This window comes from Olea europaea, chromosome 7 (genome assembly GCF_002742605.1).
Source record: "Olea europaea var. sylvestris chromosome 7, O_europaea_v1, whole genome shotgun sequence".
In the NCBI taxonomy this organism is placed as follows: domain Eukaryota; kingdom Viridiplantae; phylum Streptophyta; class Magnoliopsida; order Lamiales; family Oleaceae; genus Olea; species Olea europaea.
The window spans coordinates 10,734,426-10,752,073 of NC_036243.1; the positions used below are offsets into that span (position 1 = coordinate 10,734,426).

At 34.4% G+C, this 17,648-nt stretch overlaps 3 protein-coding genes and 1 pseudogene across 9 annotated transcripts; all 4 read right to left on the reverse strand.

Moving 5' to 3' along the window:
* Positions 1-237: 237 nt before the first annotated feature.
* On the reverse strand, positions 238-3,543 carry LOC111396970 (cysteine-rich receptor-like protein kinase 10). Of its 3 annotated transcripts, none has more exons than XM_023023613.1 (7): positions 2,633-3,543; positions 2,266-2,412; positions 1,856-1,971; positions 1,374-1,584; positions 1,006-1,243; positions 776-926; positions 238-643 (listed from the first exon to the last, which is right to left on the reverse strand). In XM_023023613.1, exons 1-7 carry the CDS (start codon positions 3,459-3,461, stop codon positions 335-337), a joined length of 2,001 nt encoding a protein of 666 aa, XP_022879381.1. In that variant the 5' UTR covers positions 3,462-3,543; the 3' UTR covers positions 238-334. The 3 variants fall into 3 exon arrangements, with proteins under 3 accessions (XP_022879381.1, XP_022879380.1, XP_022879382.1); XM_023023612.1 differs by having other exon boundaries at positions 1,856-1,974; XM_023023614.1 differs by lacking the exons at positions 1,856-1,971; positions 2,633-3,543 and having other exon boundaries at positions 2,266-2,326.
* A 977-nt stretch (positions 3,544-4,520) lies between these two features.
* On the reverse strand, positions 4,521-7,046 carry LOC111397880 (serine/threonine-protein kinase ppk21-like). The gene is made up of 4 exons (XM_023024848.1): positions 6,994-7,046; positions 6,845-6,910; positions 5,134-5,211; positions 4,521-4,920 (listed from the first exon to the last, which is right to left on the reverse strand). The coding sequence occupies exons 1-4, from the start codon at positions 7,044-7,046 to the stop codon at positions 4,521-4,523; spliced, it is 597 nt and encodes a 198-aa protein (XP_022880616.1).
* Positions 6,853-9,969, reverse strand: LOC111396972 (primase homolog protein-like). Of its 5 annotated transcripts, XR_002703098.1 has the most exons (8): positions 9,680-9,969; positions 9,502-9,608; positions 8,965-9,069; positions 8,487-8,542; positions 8,347-8,404; positions 8,155-8,227; positions 7,140-7,479; positions 6,853-7,074 (listed from the first exon to the last, which is right to left on the reverse strand). XR_002703098.1 is itself a non-coding variant. In XM_023023618.1 (7 exons), the coding sequence occupies exons 1-7, from the start codon at positions 9,788-9,790 to the stop codon at positions 7,321-7,323; spliced, it is 669 nt and encodes a 222-aa protein (XP_022879386.1). In that variant the 5' UTR covers positions 9,791-9,969; the 3' UTR covers positions 6,853-7,320. The 5 variants fall into 5 exon arrangements, 3 of the variants coding, with proteins under 3 accessions (XP_022879386.1, XP_022879387.1, XP_022879389.1); XM_023023618.1 differs by having other exon boundaries at positions 6,853-7,479; XR_002703099.1 differs by lacking the exons at positions 6,853-7,074; positions 7,140-7,479 and adding an exon at positions 7,571-7,919 and having other exon boundaries at positions 8,155-8,268.
* A 2,434-nt stretch (positions 9,970-12,403) lies between these two features.
* LOC111397881 lies at positions 12,404-16,767 on the reverse strand (annotated as a pseudogene).
* Between the last annotated feature and the right edge of the window lie 881 nt (positions 16,768-17,648).

A 17,648-nucleotide genomic window follows, 5' to 3' on the forward strand; every position in this document is an offset into this window, starting at 1 on the left:
CGGCCCTAGCCCACCTCATTTTCTTTTTCTAAGGTTTGGGAATGGAGTAAAAAGCTTATTTAAATGAAACGGTTGCAACAACAAATCAAAACTATGTCAACCTTAGAAATAATAAAAGTTACATTTTAAGTGACTTTTTTATTTCCAGTCACGCGTTTTTTTTTTTTACAGTATAATTAAAGATATTGAATACGAAGAGGCTATAATGGAAAATTAAGGTATTTTAAGACTATCAAGTGCTCGTGATGTAATCTTTATAAAAATCGTATATGATTTGTCCCTTTGGTGATGTCACATTTTCACATCTAACAAAATGTCAATAGCACAGAATCAATTATCTTGGACACAATTCACTAATTGATGCTTCATTTATAGATTGGGGTTGGCTGGGGTTTCTCTCTTTTGTCATGCTATCTGATCCACTCGGAATAAAAAATGCAGGTCTTCGAGGAATAGGTAGTGTGTCTGAGTAACTTTCAAGCATAGGAAGTATTGATGACATTGTTGGTCTTTTATTGACATCTTCTTCAACGCACAATAAGCCAATTCGGATGCATCGAATAACTTCATCCGAAACAAAAGACTCTTGCAAAGTTGGATCCATCAATTCCAAGGGTGCGCCATTTCTCCAAAGCTTCCAAGCCTGGGCAAACAAAACTAGCCTTATAACCTCTTTGATTAATTTAGAAATTTTATTCGTATTTAGTAATAGCATGTTTTAATATGAACGTTCAAGTCTCCGAATTTACAAGTGAAATTGAAACATTGCACTCACATAGCTTATAAGGTCTCTTGTACCATGTGATTTGTAAAAGCCATTACTCTTCTTGCCACTTATGATTTCCAAGATTAAGACGCCAAAACTAAAAACGTCAGATTTTACTGAGAATTGACCATGTATTGCGTACTCTGGTGCCATGTAACCACTACAAGACATAAACATGATTCCATGTCTTAAGTGTAGATAAATGTAGCTATACATAACAAATATAAAGTAAAACTTACTATGTGCCAGCAATTTTGATTGTATTTTCTACAGATTGATCAACATCAAAAATTCTCGCCATGCCAAAATCCGAAATTTTTGGGTTCATGTCTTTGTCTAAGAGTATATTGCTAGCTTTGAGATCACGATGTACAATTTTAAGACGAGATTCTTCGTGAAGGTAAAGCAATCCTCGTGTTATTCCTCTTATGATCTTGTGACGTCTTGACCAATCCAAGGGCCGTTGTTTTTCTGGATCTTTACATCCATTAAGGAAATGCATAAAGTTAATTAGCACCAATGTGAATAACTCAAATTTTGAAATTCAAATGCAGGTTCATTGGCTTTGAATACAAGGAAGAAAAGCAGTATTCACACTGATACTAACCGAATAGAAAGTAATCAAGACTTTTATTTGGCACAAATTCGTATATGAGAATCTTCTCTTCTCCTTCCAAGCAAAATCCTAGTAGCCTTACTAGATTCCTGTGTTGAAGCTTGGCAACGAGTATGATCTCATTCTTAAATTCTTTTGCACCTTGTGCTGAACTCTTAGAAAGTCTCTTCACAGCTATCTCTTGTCCATCTGGAAAGGTACCCTACAAACATTATTTCGTACATGATATTAGACAACACTCCATAAGGGATAATTCACACATTGGTTACAGTGACAACATGCATGGGCTTGGATTACCCCTTTTAACAGTGTTTGACCTTTAGATAAAATTCCAAGTCTTAATACTATACATTTAACTTCACCAAACTAGCCATATGTTTATGTATTGATCCAAGGAAGTGTGAATGCAAGGTAGTAATGAAATAGATAATTATATGATGCCGTACATATAGAAACTGTATTCCTTAAATTACCTTGTACACATCACCAAATCCACCTTCTCCAATTTTATTGTCAGCAGAAAAGCTGGTAGTAGCAATTTCAATAGCGTTTAACTCATATTGCAGGGATTCAACTGTCGAAATATCATCTTCTTCCACACACAAAAACGACGAATCAGTAAAAAAAATCATGCAGTTGAAACGAACGTGCAAGACAAGAAGAAAACCTTTTTAGATTTCAATTCTTGAAATTATATATTAAAGGTGCAAAATTAATGACCAATGCATTCAGCAAAAACTGCTGAATATGTAGAAAAAGATAAAACAGAAACCAAAGGCCTCTTCAGCTTATTTCATGCTATCACACCATCTAAATACGGTTTACAGAAGTTAGATCGAAAGGAAATTTTTCTACTTCCTTTTTGACCAGCCGTCGAGCTTACCATTTCTCTCCTTTATAGTACCATATTGTTTCTGCTTCATCGTTCTCCCAGTCAAGAAACGTAAGCCTACCAGCAAGACCACTAAGGAAACAACAGCAATTGGAACAACGATAGCAATAATAACTTGTCTTGAGATTCCCCCGTTTCCTGTATTAAGAACAAAAAGGTAAATTAGGATTTCAAAAGTTGCTTCTATCCATAGTTGTTCAAGTATCTTACAGACTTAGCAAAAGTTTTCTAGCCTATGTTGAACTTAAAATTCTGAAATATTGATGGAGAAATACGGACATATGTAGTGCTAGGAAAGGAAGTGTTTAATTATGCGGGACAATTGACTTAAAAGAGATGTCTTGCATTAGGATGTTACCTTGTTTGTTCTTAGGATCAGGTGCAGGTGCAGGTGCCAGTGCGGGTGCAGGAACGGGTGTGGGGACGGTTGTGGCGTTGTAGAAGGGGTATGTCTCATACCTAATATTGCAGCTAGGGGAAACAAATGTTACTCCTTTCTTATTTTCACAACATGTTTGTAACCTCGAGGTGGAATTTTGAAGGCAGAAGAGACAATCTTCACTAGAAAGATCGGGTGTGCACTGTGCCAGGGTAAACAACTTTACTGTCTTTCCAGATGCCGTAACGTTGGCATCTTTGGTAGCAAATTTCTTACCAGAGAATTTATGAGCAGCCTGATGTACTGTCTCATTCATCGTAGGTACTAATACAGCGATGAAATTATATGAATTACCATTGAAACTCTGAGTATTAACCATGACCCTCCCAGGTGAGAAATTCACCCTGGAGAATATGGATCGATTTGAGTACCGTAACATGCATTTATCATACCAAATTGTTGCCTCTTTTTGGTTGGGACAACGTTGTGAGATTATAGTTGTAGCATTTTTCACACAAATCTCACAGACATCGGTGTTAACATCACCTCTACATAGAAAGAAACCATAGATTGTGTCCGGAGGGCTGTGGCCAACAGTGTAGTTATAGTATCCATTCTCCTGGGTAGCATTTGAGGATAAAGTAAGGAGAAGTTGATTCAAGTTGGATTGATAGATGCTATTAGGACTGTACATAGTTGTATTTGGGCAGAAATCACGAAGAAAATTCAAGGAGCTAACCCTTCTCGCGCTAAAGGAAGAAAGAAAGCAAAACAACAAAAAATACGCAGAGATGCTCAAGGCCGACATGGTCTGCTACTGCTATATTTTGATCTGTAAAGCTTTCTTATTTTACCATTCACACTAACATTCCTCAATTTGTCCTGCTGTATATCATGATTAATGGCGAAACCAGACATTAAACTTTACGAACGAGTCAATTTCTTGGAAATTACCAAGAGAGAGAATTGACAATATATTTAAAAGGTTGAATCCCAATCTTAAGGGTCCCCCATCGCCCCCTACCCTGAAGTATTATGAGGGAGATAAATTACAAGTTATGCCTCCAAAGATACAGAGTAGAAGGTTGTTTGTACACTTACACTTACCCAAGAGTACAGGGTGGAAGACTAAAATGTTACAAATGTGAATAATTTGACCTAATCAAATTGTACATGTTTGGTGAGGACAAAAGATTGATGCGACAATATCTTTAATGAGCAGACAATACTGTCTGCTCATTTCATAAAGTTATATTTTTAAAACTCGGAGGCAGTCAATTCAATCTGCTTTAAAAAAACCTAATAATTGAATAGGACCAATTCTGCAATTAAATACGGTATTACTTATTACACGGTTCATGCCAAATTTTAGCGTTGACTTGATCCACAAGCGCCACATATTGGACTTACCCGGCCTAATTCATTGATTGATGCTTGGTATCAATGAATCAAGCTGACTTTGTTTTGGCCGTTTATCAACTTAGACAATATATATATATATATAGATGATTTCTGCCATTATTGAACTTTTTAAGTAATTCTTGGTCTATCATCAACACTTTTTTGAACACACAATAAGCCAATTGGATTCATCCAACGCACAAGACTCTTGCAAAGTTGGATCCATTAATTCCAAGGTGTACTATTTCTTCAAAGTCTCCAAGCCTGTTCAGGCAAAAGTAGGTTAAGATGAAGTTCATTTTTTATAAATAACTTTAATTATTTTATTTGTTACCAATAATATTTTATAATATGCTCGTTTGAGTATTCTAAATTTACAAGTAGAATTAGAACTTTGCACTCACATAGCATATCAGGCTCGAGCTTGTACCATCTGATTTGTAGAAGTTGTTATTATTCTTGCCGCTTATGTTATGATTTCCAAAACCATGACGCAAAAACAAAAAACATCAGATTTTATTGGGAAGCGGCCACGCATTGCGTACTCTGGAGCCATGTAACCGCTACAATCAATCCCATTCCACATCATATACAAGTCAAGATGAATGAAGATGTACACAACAAATGGGAAGTAGAACGTACTATGTCTCGACAATCTTCTTTGTATTCCATTGAGATAGTGAACACCAAAAATTTTCGCCATGCCAAAATCCGATATTTTTGGGTTCATATCTCCACCTAATAATATATTGCTAGCTTTGAGATCAGGATGTATAATCATAGACAAGAGTCTGAAGGCAAAATCATTCCGTGTGCTATTCCTATGATCTTGTAACATATCGACCAATCCAATAGTTGCTGTTTTCCTGGATCTTTACATTCATTAAGATTAAGAGAATGAATACCGTTACCACTCAATTTTTAAAGGCCAAGTCTCAGGAATGAAAAAAATAAAAGCCGTTGATTAAAAATATGTATTGTTAATTATTAAATAATTTTTAAACTGGTTGAAAATTTAATATAATATTAAAAATAGGAAAACACTTTTTTACGCCTAGGAGAAGCTGATTCAAGTTTGCCTGATACGAGCTATTAGGACTGTATATAGGTTTAGACAGTTAGAATCAAGAAAAAACAGAGAGCTAATTCTTCTAGTGCTAGAGCAGAAGAGCATGTGAAACAACAGAAGAGACACAGAGATGGTGAAAGCCTATGTGCTCTGCTAATGCTATAGTTTGGTTAAAATCAAATTCTGCAAGGAATACTAGGAGTGAAGCTACGTTTACAGAATTTCTTTCACGGAAATAGCCAAAAACTATCGGATTTTGCAACTAATACTATGTGATTTGTTGCTATCAAAAACTATTTTTGGAAATAGCCAATCACAAGTAATTCTGTGCAAAATTTTTTTGTACACTTAGAATAATCTATCACTAGTAATTTTTAAATAACGATAGGAGGCTTCATGAAAGCCAGTAAATGCATCATCCTGACTTTAGTTTTTGTCCTTAGTTTTTTTTACAGATTTTGAAATATTCCAAGGATGGATTTAATGATGTATTTTGTAAGGTTGATCTGTCAATATTATGTAAACTTTGGAATTAAAAAAAAAAAGAGTAAAATTTTATTCATTATAGTGTTCAGTCATATCTAATTATATGCACCAAATGTACACCAAAAGTTAAATAAAGTGAATTTATGCTTCAACAAGTGGTTGAATTTCAAGAAGCATTCATACTCGGTAGATGTTTTAGAAATAAACAGGTAGAAAAGGATCACTTTCCATGTGTTCTACAATAGTTGGACTGAGGCAAATAATCTAGACTAGACAGTAGGTATTGGATGTTGCAAATGTAAGTAACTTGACACATATATAATTAATTGGTCGACTTTGCCGAGGTCAAGATGCACGTGCAATGCAATAATTGAATATATAGTAGCGTAAAAAAAAATATGACAACAATTTGTTGAGCTTTGTCTTTGTTATTACTTGACAAGTTTTAGAGTTGAGGATATCAATAATTTTTTTATTGATAAATGTAAAATTTTATAAATAAAAACTTCAGTACAAACACATCGAACAAGGTAAATAGAGATTCGTATAGACATTAACAAAGTTTGAATTGAAAAAAAAGAAAAAAAAAATTATTTATATCATAAAACGAAAAAAATTTAAATTTTTTTTAAATAGAACAAAAAAATTATTTATAAGATGAAGGAAAAAAGAAATTTTAAAACAATTTTCAAAAAAAATAATAATAAATTAAACAAAAGAAAGTTACGAAAATTAAATAAAGAATATATAAATAATATTTAATTAAAATTGAGAAAAATAAGTTTTACCATAAATATAAAAGAATTTTGAAAAAAATTTAAATCGAAAAAAATTATTTATAATAAGAACAAAATAAATTTAAAAAAATAAAAAAATAAAAATAAATGAGGAACAAAGAGAATTTCTCCATGTTATGAAAAGACTCCATTTTTTTAAAATTTATTTTGTTCATATTATAAATATTTTTTTTCGATTTAAAATTCTTTTTAATTCTTTTCTCTTTATGATAAAACTTAATTTCTTCAATTTTAATTAAATAATATTTATACATATTCTTTATTTAATTTTCGTAACTTTCTTTTGTTTAATTTTCGTCCCTTTATATCATCCAATCCATAAAAAGTATTTTCAGTATTGATTTCCTGCACATTATCAGTATCACCAACACCACAATATCAGACTAGTGATGGATAAAACATCAGAAATACTTCTATGTTATACTCAAAAAGACACACCGGAGAAGTAAAACAGTCAAATTGACACCCACAGCCATATTATGAGTGGCCATGCGCAGTAGGAGACTATAATCATAAACATCTTACAATAAAGTTTTTCTTACTCGTAAATTTGAATCTTTTTAGGCATGAAGAACAACTAACGATACCAGCCAAAATTTCTTAGTAATATCCCTATACTTGCAGCTAACAAGTTCTCCATTCCTTCGATAGGTGAAAGCAATAGCAATCTGTATAGAAATCTCTATCAAACGTTCTTCCCGAGAAATTAGCAATTAAATCAAATTCAACTTACTAGATTATAATAGTTTCAAAGAGTCTAAACAATGTTTCTGACACCCCTCTTCGTCTCTCTAAAGTCTGTTCCCCTGCCCCTACTCTTCTTTCAGGAGAAAGGCAAACGGCCCAAGGTCCAGGAGGGATGTGGATACAATGGAAATGGAAATGTAAGTACTTCCATGGCTAGAAATAATTCTTTAGCATCTCAAGACAACCTCGTGATTGCACACAAATATACATGAACATTTCTGAAAATTAAACATCATCTGCACCTGGGTGCCTCTTCTTTTTTGCATTACAGAGTTTCTCTGCAGTGTTTCCCCAGATATCATTCGCTCAGCAAAAAATGCAAGTAGCTGAAACAACAGTTAGAGAGCATCTACAAGGTTGAATATCTCTGTCCAATATAGAGAAACCACAAAGGGAACCGGTGAAGAATCATAGACAGGGAACAAATGGTAGACTTTAATCTTAACAAGAAAAGAGGCACAAAATTTTGCACTGCCAAACATTCAGCAAGGTGGCAAGGTATTACAAAACATATACATTCAAAGTTCATTAAGATTCAACAACAATGGGATCAATCAAGAGATTAAACAGAAGAAAATCCACAAAATTTGGAATTTAATGTAAACTGTACAAGGCTTTAATTGTTCACTGATCATTGACAAGTAGTGCATGTATTGGTTTCATATGATTGGCTGGCATTCAGGTTTCCACGAAAGTTCTATCTCTTGGTCACACCATGCACTCAGATTTTATTAAGTTGTCAAAGTCCACATTTGATTCCTTGTCACTGAAAAAAAAGGGAAGTTTTGTTCTGGTCACAGGCTGCTCAGAGAGCATTCCTCAATCTCAATTATCAGAAAACATGCTTGCTTGAAACTATAATCTATAGATCATAACAGCAGAGTTTGGTGATTACTTCTTGAACAGATTTGAAACAACACTAGCAAAAAAGAGATTCTACTAGCCAGTTGTTTGTATGGGTAATAATGTCCAGACATATATAACAAATTAATGATAAATACCTCGTTGCACAAAGGTTCCAGTTCCAGACTCTCTTCTGTGATTTCTCTGAATGGTTGTTTTGCTTTGGTGATTCTACTCATTTTTGCATAAGTAGATTTTACATCAGCAAAGGCCTTCAAGCAAAATAAGCACTAGATCACATGAATCATGCACCATTGGTAGTGAGTTAAGTGACTTCATTTGAAGCATACCCTTGTAGTGCCACTCCACCCACATTTAGCCCGAAAGCAGGTCCACATTGCTGCAGCACTATGACGTACAGGTGTATATTACTATACTTCTGTTAAAAGAAACGGAAAACACACAAAACAAGGTATAATAGGAAACTTACCCATCTTTTGTGATGTGGAGAGATAAACTTTTCTCTTCCGAATACCCACCTTTGCACTGCAAAGTCCACAATGAGGAAAATCAAGACAATGGAACCAACAACTAAAATGAGCATGCACTGGTATGAATAGTTCTGGCTATCTGAAATGCAGTCTCGTAAACAATTATATGGTTTCAGCTGTTGTTAACTATTATAACTTATGAAGAAACAGAATTCTTCTGCAGCATTGCCGATCCAAATGAAATTAACTTAATTACATCTCTGTTGGCATGCTTTCTATAGTTCTAGTTGAAGTGATTGACATAGATACTGTATATAATACTTGTCTCTTCATACATAGTGATAGCAAAATGTTAGTTACTAAAATCGCAATATTGTTATAGCTGAATAAACTGAAACATGACAAGTCTCTACGCAAAAGAATATTTAAAAGCATGTACGCTTGGACGTATTAAACCCTAGTATTGCCCTGGCTTACAAACATCTCCGTAAATCCCGATATCCTCCAACTTCTGCTTTAACATCCTCAACAGCTCTGACTCTAGCACTTGCTGCTCCGGGGTCTCCAAAACGACTCCAGAAACTAGACCAAATCAAATAAAATCATTCTTCAAAATCCATTAAAAACAGAACACACAAACCAAGCCACGTCCTATAATCTTCAAATAGTGGCACCAATTCTATGATGCTGTGATGTAGTTTTGTGATATCGCATTTCTGTTTCTCTTTCTATCAATTTCAAATGAAGTTTTTTTCAAACAACGCCAAGAATTCGGCTTTACCTATTTTTATCCAACTTGTGTAATACCCGCAAAACTTAAGTACCAAATTAGATAAACAAACTTTATGCCAAATGAGTTTTGAAAGAAAGAAAATTGCTTAAAAGCAACGCTCTAAAAATGTTCTCTCTGCTTAACTAGTTGTACCTTCGTCGGGCATAGTCAGTTTTCAAACATTAATAAGGCAGCAAATATTTTTAAAAGGGAACAAAACAACAAAAAATAGAATAAAAAACCTGGTCTGGGAATAGGCATGGCGGCATTGAGGTAATAACTCAACCCAGAGCTCATCCGATGAAATGGAGATATGGTTTTCGAAGATGTAGAAAATGCTATATTTTTCCTGTGAATAAAAAATAACCGAGGTTGCGAAGTTGAAGAAAAATGGGCCGCATCTTTACTTGTATGCGTTACCGGCGTGAGTGTAGACGTAAGAAGGAGCAAGTGTTTGGAGCCCATCAAAATTGCTCTGTTGTAGTGAGAATTCGTGTTCAGAAACAGTCTTCTCTGAGGTAAAAGAAGCATGTTTCGAGTTGCAAGGGTTTCTTGTTAGCAACAGGAAGAAGAGGAAGAGGAAGAGGAAGAAAATGCTTGAATTTCCATGGATGAGAGAAAAAGCAGAAAGAAATGGTTTAAAGAAGGGCATCACCAAATTTGTACTCTTTTCGGCGACTGGTTTTGCGACTTGTCTCTTCGTTTCTGCCTTCTTGAGAATGAAATAACACTTCCAAGTTTTTATAAGCGTGTTTGGAATATAAGGTTCGAGTCACGTTCTTCTAAAAAGTCATTTTTTTTAAAACGCATTTTTCAACTACATATTTTTAATAAAATAATATTACACACAAATTTAAAATTTTTTTCTTAATTTTTAACCACACATCCTCTATCAATCTACTATTTAAAATGCATTATTTTCCCCGAAATGAGGCTCAAACAAGGATGTTGGGTATGAATCAATTTTCTTTAGCCCATGTTTGGCTCTCATTCCTTTTCTCTCTCTTATTTTTAACCACACAGTCTTCCATAAAATAATATTACGCGCAAATAAAAAAATTTTCATTTTTTGAACTACACATTTTTCAAAAAACGCTATTCCAACTATTAAAATTTGAAAAAAATTGAGGCCAAATGGGGGCTTAATTTGTGTTTGAGCTACATTGTTTCTAAAGAATGTATTTTGAAATAATAAATTGCTAGAGAATGTGGTTTTAAAAGATAATGAAAAGTTTTGGATTTACGTAAAATATTATTTTATTGAAAAATGTATCGTTAAAATGTGTTAAATCACTGTTTAAAAATGTATTTTTTTTTTCAAATAATGTGGCTCAAACAAGGCTTGATTTACTTTTTATATATTTTCTTATTTCTAAATGTTTTAAGTCACATGCTCTTCTCTTACTTACAAATAAAATGCTAGTTGATTTGACCAGCTTTTACATTCAAATCAAGTAGCGCGTGTCAAATTTTTATTCAAAAATAATTTATTTATTTTAAAACATATTTTTACTTACAATTAAATATTTTTAATTTTGCTAAACACACACTAGTAGTATTCGTTTTTAGTCTTGCTGGAGTGACAGAAAATTTGGCCAGAATTTTGGTGACAGACCCATGTGGTGCCCCCTATTCGTCAGACGCCCCACCAATAGGGGGCGCCGCATGGGCCTGTCACTAAAATTCTGTCCAAATTTTCCGTTTGAGTAGTTTTATTGATTCATTTTTTAGGTCGGGCAGTGTAACCCCATGGAGACTGGAAAAAATTGCATAAACCAATAAAATTCTGAAATCAGGTTTATTTGGCCCTAGCCCCGCCTAAAATTTTCTTTTTCTATGGTTTTGGAATGGGGGTATAAAGCTTATTTAAATCAAACAGTAGCAACAACAGATGAAAACTATCTCAAGCTTAGAAATAATAGAAGTAATATGTGTTACCTTTTTTTCACTTTTAAATAAAAAGTTACTTACTTTGATAATAAAACTAAAGGTATACGAAGTAGGCAACAATGAAAAATGAAGATGTTTTAAAATTATCATGCGTTCAAGACATAATCTTTTTCACATATAAAGCCATATATAATTTGTCCCTTTTAAAGATATGTAACATTTCCACATTTAACAATATGTGTGGGGCACAAAATTGACTATCTTGGACTCAGTTCACCCATTGATGCTTCATTTATAGTTTGGGGTTCGTTGGGGCCTATCTCATTTGTCATGCTATCTGATCCACTCCTAATAAAAAATGCAAGCCTTCGAGAAATAGATAGTGTGTTTGGGTAACTTTCAAGCATGGTAAATATAGATGACATTGTTGATCTTTTATTGACATCTTCTTCAACACACAATAAGCCAATTTGGATACATCGAATGATATCATTCAAAACACAAGACTTGCAAAGTTGGATCCATCTATTTCAAGGGCACACCATTTCTCTGAAGCTTCCAAGCCTGGGCAAGCAAAACTAGCCTTATAGATAAAATCATTTAAAAACTTAACTTTAATCTTATTTATTCTCTATTCGATAAAATCATTTAAAAACTTAACATTAAAGTCAAATAAAAGCCTTTAAAAAATTAAAAAAAAGTTAATAAACTAAAGTCAAATATTAGGTTTTAAAAAGGTAAAATGATTAATAAAGCGCGTCGACACGTCGGTGCGCCTAGTCGTGCATTAAACGGTCAACTTAGCAAACGATCGATTAATTCGCATTTACTAAAAAGAAGAGGCACTTTTTAGAACAATGCCTTTTATTTTTAAATAAATTAATGTATGTCAAACTTTTATTTAAAATTAATTATTTTAAGACATGATTAGTTTTAATAATTTATGCTTCGCCAAACCCACACAAAGGAGTATTCGATCTTCGGGTCGAGTAACATAACTTGCGTACACCAAAATATTTTTTGAAAATTAGGTCCATTCGGCCCTAGCTCGCCTCATTTTCTTTTTCTAAGTTTGGGAATGGGGTAAAATGCTTATTTAAATGAAACGGTTGCAACAACAAATCAAAACTATGTCAACCTTAGAAATAATATAACTTACATTTTAAGTGACTTTTTTTTATTTCCATACGCGTGTTATCCTTTTTTACTATTTTTGACAGTAAAATTAAAGTATTGAATACGAAGAGGCTATAATGGAAAATTAAGGTATTTTAAGATTATCAAGCGCTCATGATATAATCTTTTACAGATAAAAATCGTACATGATTTGTCCCTTTGGTGATGTCACATTTTCACATCTAACAAAATGTCAACAGCACAGAATCAACTATCTTGGACACAATTCATTAATTGATGCTTCATTTATAGATTGGGGTTGGTTGGGTTCTCTCTCTTTTGTCATGCTATCTGATCCACTCGAAATAAAAAATGCAGGTCTTCTAGGAATAGGCAGTGTGTCTGAGTAACTTTCGAGCATAGGAAGTATTGACGACATTGTTGGTCTTTTATTGACATCTTCTTCAACGCACAATAAGCCAATTCGGATGCAGCGAATGACTTCATCCGAAACAAAAGACTCTTGCAAAGTTGGATCCATTAATTCCAAGGGTGCACCATTTCTCCAAAGCTTCCAAGACTAGGCAAACAAAACTAGCCTTATAACCTCTTTGATCAATTTAGAAATTTTATTCGTATTTACTAATAACATGTTTTAATATGAACATTTAAGTATCCGAATTTACAAGTGAAATTGAAACTTTGCACTCACATAGCTTATAACGTCTCTTCTACCATGTGATTTGTAAAAGCCGTTACTCTTCTTGCCACTTATGATTTCCAAGATTAGGATGCCAAAAGTAAAAACATCAGATCTTACTGAGAATTGACCGTGTATTGCGTACTCCGGTGCCATGTAACCACTACAAGACATAAACATGATTCCACGTCTTAAGTGTAGATAAATGTAGGTACACATAACAAATATAAAGTAGAACTTACTATGTGCTAGCAATTCTGATTGTATTTTTTTGAGATTGATCAACATAAAAAATCCTCGCCATGCCAAAATCCGATATTTTCGGGTTCATGTCTTTGTCTAAGAGTATATTGCTAGCTTTGAGATCACGGTGTACAATTTTAAGACGAGATTCTTTTGAAGGTAAATCAATCCTTGTGTTATTCCCCTATGATCTTGTAACATCTTGACCAATCCAAGAGCCTTTGTTTTTCCGGATCTTTACATCCATTAAGGAAATGCATCAAGTTAATTAGCACCGATGTGAATAACTCAAATTTTGAAATTCAAATGCAGGTTTATTGGCTGTGAATACAGGGAAGAAAAGCAATATTCACATTGATACTAACCGAATAGAGAGTAATCAAGACTTTTATTTGGCACAAATTCGTATACGAGAATCTTCTCTTCTCCTTCCAAGCAAAATCCTAGTAGCCTTACTAGATTCATGTGTTGAAGCTTGGCAACGAGTATGATCTCATTCTTAAATTCTTTTGCACCTTGTGCTGAACTCTTAGAAAGTCTCTGCAGAGCCATCTCTTGTCCATTTGGAAAGGTACCCTACAAGCATTATTTAGTAAACGATATTAGACAATACTCCATGAGGGATAATTCCCACATTGGTTAAAGTGACAATGTGCATGGGCTTGGATGACTCCTTTTAACAATGTTTGACCGTAAGATGAAATTTCTAGTCTTAATACTATACATTTAACTTCACCAAATTAGCTATATGTTTATGTAATGATCCAAGGAAGTGTGAATGCAAGGTAGTAATGAAATAGATAATTATATGATGCCGTACATATATAAACTATATTCCTTAAATTACCTTGTACACATCACCAAATCCACCCTCTCCAATTTTATTGTCAGCAGAAAAGCTGGTACTGGCAAGTTCAATTGTGTTTAACTCATATTGCAGGGATTCAACTGTCAAAATTTCTTCTTCTTCCACACGCAAAAACGGCAAATCCGTAAAAAAAAAAATTCATACAGTTGGAACGAACGTGCAGGACAAGAAGAAAACATTTTTAGATTTAAATTCTTGAAATTTTATAATAAAGGTGCAAAAGCTAATTTTGACTTTTAAAATTCTTGTGATTCGACATCCTCCCTCCACCTTGAAAATTCTATCAGAATAAAACTAAATGTTGGGCCCCTGGATTTGGCCGTCTTTAAACCTGTCCAAACTGCACCCTTCTTTTTCCAACGTCCACTCAATTGCTTCTCTTCATGGATTTTGAAATTTAACCCACTCAAAAATAAAATAGGATAGACCATGAATATCTGATGGTATGTTTGGTAAGGTTGATCGAACAATATTAAACGACATTTAAGAAGAGAAATAAGTTGTGTTACTGTTCATACAGAATGACCCACGTGGAAGTTCCATCTTCATACACCTGCAAGGTTCAAGAAGGGTTGTAGAAGATGTCAACAGCCAAAGTTGTTACATTGAATGCCGAGGTCGTCTCACTAGGACTCTCCGAAGTGGTTCCAACTTTTGTTCGTCCGAAGTGGGATTACTCCTTCTCTACCGAGCCCCATAGTTTCCGAAGCCCTTGACACACAAAAGGGATCTAATTAGCGCATCTTTGGAATTGATTGATGTGACGTTCTCATTAAATAAGTATTAGGAATGTCAGCTTAGGTATCTGTCATACAATTAATGTGAAATAGAGTTGATGTGACACTAGGGTCTGGCAGATCAGACTACGTGGATCCAATGGTGACCACGTCGGCCTGATCACGATAAATAGGTGATTTTTGTATCATTTAAGGGATGAATCTTTGAACCAAGAAAAGAGAGCATAACAATTATTGTCCACTATTTATCTTTTCCTATTTCCACAAATATACGTCTCTAGAATTGATACACAGCGAAACACGTTCACGTGTACGATGCTTTCAAACGTGTTGGCTATTTTCGGAGGTCAACTGATTGACGCTTTTCTCTGCTGAATCCCCACCCTTGCACTGCAAAGTCCACAATGAGGAAGCTCTAGACAATGGAACCAGCAACCAAAATGAGCATGCACAGGTATGAATAGTTCTGGCTATCTAAAATGCAGTCTTGTAAACAATTATATGGTTTCAGCTGTTGTTAACTATTATAACTTATGAAGAAACAGAATTCTTCTGTAGCATTGCCGATCCAAATGAAAATTAACTTAATTACATGCCTGTTGGCATGCTTTCTATAGTTCTAGTTGGAAGTGATTGACATAGATACTGTATATAGTACTTGTCTCTTCATACATAGTAGTAGCAAAATGTTAGTTACTAAATCGCAATATTGTTATAGCTGATTAAACTGAACAGACAAGTCTCTACGCAAAAGAATATTTAAAAGCACGTACGCTTGGACATATTATACCATAGTATTGCCCTGGCTTACAAACATCTCCGTCAATCCCGATATCCTCCAACTTCTGCTTTAACATCCTCACTTGCTGCTCTGGGGTCTCCAAAACGACTCCAGAAACTAGACCAAATCAAATAAAATCATTCATCAAAATCCATTAAAAACAGAACAGACAAACCTAGCCACGTCCTATAATCTTCAAATAGTGGCACCAATTCTATGATGCTGTGCAATAGTTTTGTGATATCACATTTCTGTTTCTCTTTCTATAAATTTCAAATGAAGTTTTTTTCAAACAATGCTAAGAATTCGGCTTTACCTATTTTTATCCAACTAGTATAATACCCGCAAAACTTAAGTACCAAATTAGATAAACAAACTTTATGCCAAATGAGTTTTGAAAGAAAGAAAATTGCTTAACAGCAACGCTCTAAAAATGTTCTCTCTGCTTAACTAGTTGTATCTTCGTCTGGCATAGTCAATTTTCAAACATTAATAAGGCAGCAAATATATTTAAAAGGGACAAAAAATCAAAAAATAGAATAAAAGACCTGGTCTGGGAATAGGATGTTGGAAAATAAAGCCAAAAATGTTGACTAAAAAAAAGACAAAATTCATGCAAGCATTTAATACAAAAGGCGGTTGAATTTTCAGCTTTGCTTCAGCCACTTTCTTGAAGATTAAGTCTCCCACATGCATGGCTATTAATTGCCCAACAAGTCTCTCACATGCATCCTACTCTCTTCTTGCACAAGCACCTCGATGGCAGGTTTTGGGCCAAACAAATTGAGACGGTTTGTAGCAAACTTTTCTATAAATAGAGAGCTAACATGCCAAGTGAAATAAGTACATGTAAAAAGGAAAAATTTGTGGAAAGCAAATTGAGTAGAGAGAATATTAAGAGAGTATTTCCTACTTGTTTTCTCCTAATTACAAGAGAGATTAATTGTTGTTATCTCCTCGTATTTAGAGAGTGTGTTATAATTCTCCTATTATAGTAAAATTCTCCTATACTTACCTGTGGACGTAGCCTAAATTGGGTGAACCACGTAAATACTTGTGTCCATTTTTAGTTGTCTTCTCAATTTCATTATTTGTCAGCCAAACTCGACTCATACGTTTCTTTCCCAACGTGGTATCAGAGCAAGGTTCTGTATAGGGTCGTTGTTCATTCATAGTATTGGTGAACAAAATGGCGACAACGTATGAGATTGAAAAGTTCAATGGGAACAATTTCTCATTATGGAAAATGAGAATAAAAGCAGTTTTGCGAAAAGATAACTGCTTGGCGACAATTGGACAAAGGCCTGTGGAGATCATTGACGATACTAAGTGAAACGAGATTGATAGCAACGCAGTTGCTAATTTGCACCTTGCACTAGCCGATGGAGTATTGTCAAGTGTGACGGAGAAAAAGACGGCCAAAGAGATATGGGATACGTTGACAAAGCTATACGAGGCCAAATCGTTACACAACAAAATCTTCTTAAAGAGAAAGATTTACACCCTTAGGATGATGGAGTCAACTACGGTGACAGACCATATCAACACCCTCAATACTCTATTTTCACGACTCACATCAATGGAGCATAATATAGATGTGGGTGAACGTGTTGAAATCTTACTTCAAAGTCTACTAGATTCGTATGATCAACTCATCATCAACTTGACCAACAATCTTGAAACTCTAGTCTTCGATGATGTTATAGCTGCTGCAAGAACAAGGATGACAGATTGACAAGTTCGCATCAGGCAGGAGCTTTAACAATGATGAGAGGGAGATCAAGGGAATGTGGCTCCAGTGGGAGTCATAATCAGAGTAGATCAAAATCCAGGAGTAAGAAAAATGCCAAGTGTTATTACTGTGGCAAGAAAGGGCACTTAAAAAGGGATTGTTGGAGTCAGAAAGAATGAAGAAGCCAAAAGAAAATGTCCCGAGACGTCAAAAGTTCAGGGTTGAGTAGCAAGCTCCTCAGATGATGGTGAAATTTTATACAGCGAGGCAACAACAGTTGTTGAAGGCAGAAAGAAATTTTCTAATGTCTGGCTTATGGATT